The sequence below is a fragment of the Otolemur garnettii genome, unplaced genomic scaffold (genome assembly GCF_000181295.1).
Source record: "Otolemur garnettii isolate 467f Iridium unplaced genomic scaffold, OtoGar3 scaffold00176, whole genome shotgun sequence".
Taxonomy (NCBI): Eukaryota; Metazoa; Chordata; class Mammalia; order Primates; family Galagidae; genus Otolemur; species Otolemur garnettii.
Window position 1 is genome coordinate 2,233,859 of NW_003852571.1, and position 7,583 is coordinate 2,241,441.

General features: G+C 40.6%; 1 protein-coding gene across 1 annotated transcript in view; it reads right to left on the reverse strand.

Annotated features, from left to right (window-relative positions):
* Nucleotides 1–1,109: 1,109 nt before the first annotated feature.
* The window catches only part of SEH1L (SEH1 like nucleoporin), a 34,543-nt gene continuing 28,069 nt past the window's right edge, over nucleotides 1,110–7,583 (reverse strand). The window contains exons 6-8 of the mRNA XM_012811823.2: nucleotides 5,642–5,782; nucleotides 3,061–3,218; nucleotides 1,110–1,729 (exon numbers count right to left, since the gene is read on the reverse strand). Coding sequence (XP_012667277.1) covers nucleotides 1,575–1,729; nucleotides 3,061–3,218; nucleotides 5,642–5,782 — 454 coding nt within the window. The 3' untranslated portion in view covers nucleotides 1,110–1,574. The remainder of the gene's footprint in view (nucleotides 1,730–3,060; nucleotides 3,219–5,641; nucleotides 5,783–7,583) is intronic.

Consider the following 7,583-nt stretch of genomic DNA (forward strand, 5'->3'; position numbering starts at 1 on the left):
TCCAACTCCTGGGCTCAAGCGAGTCTCCTGCCTCAGCCTCCCAAGTAGCTGGGACTACAGGTGCCTGCCACAACGCCCGGCCATTTTTTGGTTGCTGCCATCATTGTTGTTTGGCGGGCCGGGCTGGGGATTCGAACCCACCACCTTAGGTCTATGTGGCTGGCGCCTTAGCCGCCTGAGCCACAGGCGCCGAGCCAACCAAAAAATGTTTTAATGCAAATACTTTAAACATCACAATCTAAAAGAACATATTTACAAAAATGCAACAATATAAAAGCAGTTGAAGAAATTTTAAATACAATATTTGTTCTTTTATTTACGATAACAAAAAGATAACTGCAAGACAATTCATCAAAGCTACATTTCAGTTTCCTGAATTCTATTCCAAATTTTTCATGAAAACATAATAAAATGGTATTTTACAAATATATATATTTTTGTATTTAAACATGATACTAAAAGAATGAGTTTAGATCACATCTAATATTATTATGATAAACAAGAACCTAATATACCCTAAACATTGTAAAAACCAAGATCTCAGATTGCATCATTTTCTCTTACAATTGCCATTAGTTTTATACACAAAAGCAAAATTATTTAACATGCTTTCTTCTACAGAGTTTTTTTTTTTTTTTTTTTTTTAGAGAAGAGTCTCACGTTGTCGTCCTGGGTAGGGCACTGTAGCATCATAACTCACAGCAACCTCAAATTGGCTCAAGTAATCCTCTTGCCTCAGTTTTTCTTTCTTTTTTATTTTGAGACAGAGTCTTACCATGTGGCCCTTGGCAGAGTACCCAGGCATCACAGCTCACAGCAACCTCAAACTCTTGGGCTTAAGCGATTCTCTTGCCTCAGCCTCCCAAGTAGCTGGGAGTACAGGCACCCGCCACAATGCCTGGCTATTTTTTTAAATTTTTGTTATAGTTGTTATTGTCGTTTGGTAGGTCCAGGCCAGGTTCGAACCCACCAGCCGCAGTGTATGTGGCTGGTGCCCTAGCCGCTGAGCTATAGGCGCCAAGCCTCAGTTTTCATTTTTAGTAGAGACAGGGTCTCTTACTCTTGCTCAGAGTGGTCTTAAACTTATAAGCTCAAGCAATCCACCTGCCTCAGCCTCCCAGAGTACTAGGATTACAAGCATTAAGCCACTGCACCCTGCCTTACAAAGCTTTAATTTAACGTATTTTATTCAAAACTTGAGTTTGACTTGATGAAAAGGTGACACTGTAAGCCTTAAAAACACTACTGTACATCTAGGACTAAAACTCTATTAAACTACAGTGCCTCTTCCTCTCACTATTGCAAAAAATAAAATCTCAAAAACTATAAACATTTCTAGGGATAGACCACTAAATTCTGGAATACAATTAGTTTTGGGGCCTCATGATCTACCTGTAAATATTACAACCAAGTAAGCCAAATACAGAGCTAACAAAATGACTTCTTAATTCTACTACCATAATTACATATAAATTTCTTCATTCTATCTTATAACTCATGAAATAACCTGCCTTTAGTATAATTACCAGAATGCTTTAAAAAGAAGATAATTTCTAGTTTTCCCACAAAACAGCCTACCTGCCACCAGAAGATCCATTTAATGAATTCTGAAGATTTGGAATATTTGAACCTAGGGAAGGATTTGTGTTTCCCTGCTGAGAACTCCCACTGACCGGGCTTCCATTACCTTTCAAAATACCAGTACACTTCCAATTGTCCATATAATTAGCTGAAAGGAAAACAGCCAAATATGTTACCATGATTAATTCCTACGCACAAGAGCAAAAACTTGCACTCATATCTTTAAACTACAACTAACTAGAGAGAAACCACAAGTTATATACCTTTCATAATAAACGTTACCTCAGTTTTCTTAATTTTATTTAAGTTTTTGAAAAATTATTAACTTAGAAACATGGCTTGAGCTCAAGCGACTAAGGTGCCAGCCACATACACCAGAGCTGGCGGGTTCGAATCCAGCCCAGGCCTGCCAAACAACAATGACAAATATAAGCAAAAAATAGCCGGGCATTGGGGCAGGCGCCTGTGGTCCCAGCTACTTGGGAGGCTGAGGCAAGAGAATTGCTTAAGCCCAGGAGCTGGAGGTTGCTGTGAGCTGTGATGTCACAGCATTCTACCCAGGGTAACATCTTGAGGCTCTGTCTCAAATAAATAAATAAATAAATAAAAATAAAAACAAAGTTTTCATCAGCCATCTCCTTTCCTAAAAGATAAGTATTAACAGAGATAATTCTCTAATCGTAGAAATGATAGATTCTTCTTTGTCTTCATTATAATGAATTTTACTTACATATAAATGTAAGGAGGCCAGGCCTCTCACCATTAATCCCAGCACTCTGGGAGGCAGGGGGTGGGCTGGTTGCCTGAGCTCACCAGTTCAAGACCAACCTGAACAAGAGCAAGACCCCATCTCTAAAAATAGCCAGGCATTGTGGCAGGCGCCTATATTCCCAGCTACATAGGAGGTTGAGGCAAAGAGAATCACTTGAGCCCAAGAGTTTGAGGTTGCTGTGAGCTGTGATGCCATAGTTCTCTACCAAGAATGACATAGTGAGACACTGTCTCAAAAAAAAAAAAAAATTCTGAGGCTGACACAGTGCTTGAGCTCAGGAGTTCAAGACCAGCCTGAGCAAATGCCAGACCCCATCTCTAAAAATAGTTGCTAGTTGTAGCAAGCAGCTATAGTCCCAACTACTTGGGAGGGTAAGGCAAGAGTATCACTTGATCCCAAGAATTTGAGGTAGCTGTGAGGTATGACACCATTGCACTCAACCTCAGGGCAACTGAATGAGAATCTGTCTCAAAAAAAAAAAAAATATATATATATACACATATGTATTTCTGTTCCACACAGAAGCTTTAAAAAATTCAATTAGTCAGTAATGGCTATAAACTAAGGAAAGTGATGGTCAAAATAGCAAATTATATGTATAAGGTATTAATTCAAAAGTACGTGTAAAGTTTTTTTTTTTCAAAAATTTCCAAGTTCACATTAAGTGGAAATAAAAACTAACAATTATCCCATCACTGAAATCTTACCTTTCCACAATCTTACACAGCCATCATCTCCTGAAGATGCCAGCACTGTTCCTGTTATATTCCAACTCACTCGCCAGACCTGAGAATTATGATTATCAAACTGAGCCACGATATGGATTTCAAATTTTGTTGGACCACCAGAAGAAGTAAGTTCTTTCCTATTAACAAAAAGAATGAGAAATTCTGAGAAAAGTTTTTAAAAAAATCATATATATATAAAATTCTAAATAAAAAATACAAATTGTCTCCTTTACTTCCTGTAGTTTTTTATAATAATGTGCCATCCATATTCCCCCACCCCTTGGCCAGTTTCATTTTCTTTCTCTTTTTTTTTGAGACAGAGTCTCACTTTGTTGCCCCTGAAAGAGTGCCGCGGCATCATAGCTCACAGTAACCTCAAATTCTAGGGCTCAAGCGATTCTCTTGTCTCAGCCTCCCATGTAGCTTGGACTATGGGCTCCCACCACAATGCCCAGCTATTTTTTCTTTTTTTAGAGACAGAGTCTCACTCTAGCGCAGGCTGGTCTCTAACTCATGAGCTCAGGTGATCCACCTGAGTGCTGGATTACAGGCATGAGCCACCATGCCCAGCCACCAGCTCACTTTCATCTGACTCTCCACAATCTAGAGCAGGCATCCTCAAACTGTGGCCTACCTAGGACATTTACCCGGCCTGCTGGGTGTTTCTGCTGCCACTGCCTGTCCTGCTTAGCAGCCAACTCACCCTGGGGCCCGCAGTCTGGCCCTCCAATGATCTGAGGGACACTGAACTGGCCCCCTGTTTAAAAAGTTTGAAGACCCCTGATCTAGAGTGAGCACCCAAAAAGATATTCACTGTTTTATGGAATAAAGAATCAACAAACAAGGTCAAAGAATAAAATTGATAATAATTAGGGCAGCACTGGCTCCATATATCAAGGGTGGCAGGTCCAAACCCAGCCCAGGCCAGCTAAAACAGTACAGACAACTGTAACAAAAAATAGCTGGGTGTTGTGGCAGGCACCTGCAGTCCCAAATACTCGGGAGGCTGAGGCAAGAGAATTGCCTAAGCCTAAGAGTTGGAGGTTGTTGTGAGCTGTGACACCTCAGCACTCTACTGATGGCGACAAAATGAGACTCTGTCTAAAAAAAAAAAATAATTGATAATTAATTTTCAAAGGAAAGAATGGAAGAATGGAAAAAAGAAAATGAAAAACAACAAAATTAAAGCTAAATATTTCACAAGAGTATCTCCATGCTGATTTAGTTTTCCCTAAGTATGCTGCCACTTCTCATTCATTTAAAAATCTAAAGAGTACCAATTACATTCAGAGAATCCAATTTATTTTCAGTTAGCAGCCTACATAAAACATAATTAAGAGAATATAAATTTCCCCTCTTGGCCCATGCCTGTAATCTTAGCACTCTGGGAGGCCAAGGTGAGTAGACTGCTTGAGCTCAGGAGCTGGAGATTAGCCAGAGCAAGAGAGAGACCCTATTTCTAGTAAAAATCAAAACACTAGCTGGGTTTTGTGGTGGGCACCTATAGTGCCAGCATGTGGAGAGGCTAAGGCGAGTGGATTGCTTAAGCCCAGGAGTTAAAGGCTGCTGTGAGCTATGAGGCCATAGTATTATACCCAGGGCAACAGCAAGACTATGTCTCAATTAATCAATCAATCAATAAACCTCCTCTCTGGCTCATTGCCTATAGCTTAATAGTTAGTGTGCCAGCCACATACACCAAGGTTGGCAGGTTTGAACCTGGCCCAAGCTTGCTAAACAATGACAGGTACAACAAAGGAAATAGCCAGTTGTTGTACAAGTGCCTACAGTCCCAGCTAGTTGGGAGGCTAAGGTAAAGAGAATCACTTAAGAGCTTGAGGCTGCTGTGAGCTGTAACACCACAGCACTCTACCGAGGGTGACATATTAAGACTGTTTCCAAAAAAAATAAAAATAAAAATAAAAATCTCCTCTCTTTGTTCAATTCCCCACCCTAAAAAAGTCGTATGTTTACAAATAAAATGTTCAAGAAAGAATTCATTCTTCGAGGCGGCACCTGTGACTCAGTGGATAGGGTGCTGGCCTCAAATATTGAGGGTGGCAGGTTCAAACCCGGCCCTGGCCAAACTGCAAGGAAAAAATAGGTGGGTGTTGTGGCTGGTGCCTGCAGTCCCAGTTGGAGGTGGCTGTGAGCTATGACGCCACAGCACTCTACCATGACGCCACAGCACACTACCAAGGGTGATAAAAGTGGATCATGCCCATAATGTAACCTCTTTGGGAGGCCAAGATTGGCGGTTCATATTTGGCCAGAAGTTCAAGACCAGCCTAGGGAATACAGTTTGACCTTCTCACTCAAAAAATCTAAAAATTTAACCACATGTAGCGGCATGCATCTGTAGTCCCAGCTACTTGGGAGGCTTAGGCAAGGGGATGACTTAAGCCTAAGAGTTTGAGGTTATTATAAGGCCATGGTACTTTAAGAGAGCAAGACCAAAGAAAAAAATCCATTCTACAGATCATAGCTATATCTATTCTCTCCTCTACAATAATCAGGAGGCAACAATATTTCCATATTCTTAATTATTCCTGAAACTCACCTCACAGGTTTTAATGTAAAAATTCTCACATCTTTGGTTGCTATCGCTAGAATATGGAAGGATCTTCCCAAATTTGGAGCAAATGCAATGTCATGTACAGGGTCAGTGACTGTCATAAGAGTTTCAGCTTTTGCATATTTCCTAATGAAAAAAACAATTAACATTAAAAATTTCAGAAATAAAATTAACAAAAGTCCACACATCACTACACTTAAATTTTTTTTTTTCATGCTGCTCATGATTAAGTTGGACTTACCGGTATACTGGGCTGAATTGTGGCCCCCAAGAGAATATGTCCAAGTCTTGACCCCCAGAACCTGTGAATGTGACCTTAATCAGAAAAAGTCTTTGTAGATATAATTGAGGATCTTAGCTCGATTTCGTGTAGGTCCTAAATCTCATGTCCAGTACCCTCACAAAAGACAGAAGAAGAAAAACAGAGAAAGCCAAGTAGGCAGAGGCAGAGACTGGCATTATGCTACCACAAAGCAAGGACTCCTAGAGCCACCAGAAGCTGGGAGAGGCAGGAAGCAGCCTGGAGGAAGCACAGCCCCACCAACACCTTTATTTCTGATTGCTGGCCTCTGGATCCATGAGTAAACATGTGTCTTGTTTGGTTAAACCACCCAATCTGTGGGAATGTGCTGTGGCAGCCTAGAAAACATATAAAATCCCAGTTTCCCTCCCTTAAGTTTAGCTTAAAACAGTTTAATAAAAACTTAATTAGAAAAAGGTCTTGATTTATTAACCAGTAATATTTTCCATTAAAGAAGAGTAATATCTTTAGAAGTGAGACAATCTGGAAAAAAAAGAATATACTTCCTAAGTATTTGAGTGCAAACATAAAACTGGAAACAACAGGAATTAAGTTTTTTGAGTAGTAATAAAAGAAAGCTATTCCATATATCATCCTTAGAATTTATTTATTTATACACGAAGTCTCACTACGTTGTCCTCGGTAGAATGCCATGGTATCACAGCTCACAGCAACCTCCAACTCTTGGGCTTAAATGATTCTCTTGCATCAGCCTCCCAAGTAGCTGGGACTACAGGCGCCCAACTATTTTTTTTTGTTTTTTTGTTATAGTTGTCACTAATTATTTAGCAAGCCTCAGCCAGATTCTAACCCGCCATTACTTATGTATGTGGCTGGCGCCCTAGCCTTGAGCTAAAGGCGCCGAGCCATTCTTAGAATTCTGTTTTTGGGCTCGGCGCCTGTAGCTCAACGGCTAGGTGCTGGCCACAAACACTGGAGCTAGCAGATTTGAACCTAGCCCAGGCCTGTCAAACAACAATAACAACTACAACCAAAAAATAGCCAGGCATTATGGTGGGCGCCTGCAGTCCCACCTACTTGAGAGGCTAAGGCAAGAGAATAGCTTAAGCCCAAGAGTTAGAGGCTGCTGTGAGGTATGATGCCATATCACTCTACCCAGAGTGATACAGTAAGACTCTGTCTCAAAAAGAAAAAAAAAAAATTCTGTTACTGTTATCTATAAATAGAGAATAAGAATATAGCTCAGTGTTTAGTGCTCAGTGGTTAGGGTACCCACCACATACTCCAAGACTGGTGGGTTCGAACCCAGCCCAGGCCTGACAATTGCAACAACAACAGAGCCAGGCATTGTGGTGGGCGCCTGTAGTCCCAGCTACCTGGGAGGCTTGACGCTTAAGCTCAAGAGTTAGTGGTTGCTGTGAGCTGTAATACCACAGCACTCTACCAATGGCAACATAGTGAGACTCTGTCTCCAAAAAAAAAAAAAAAGAAAGAAAGAAAAAAAAATTCCTGCCTTAATGCATTGAATATAAACATCCATAATTATTCCCCTCTAGAGGTTTAGGAGGCAGTCAGCCCAGCCACAAACTTGCCTTTACCAACATTTATTTCATTCATCCATTCATTCTTTCACCATTAATCTATTCAGTGGTCACTATGTGCCAG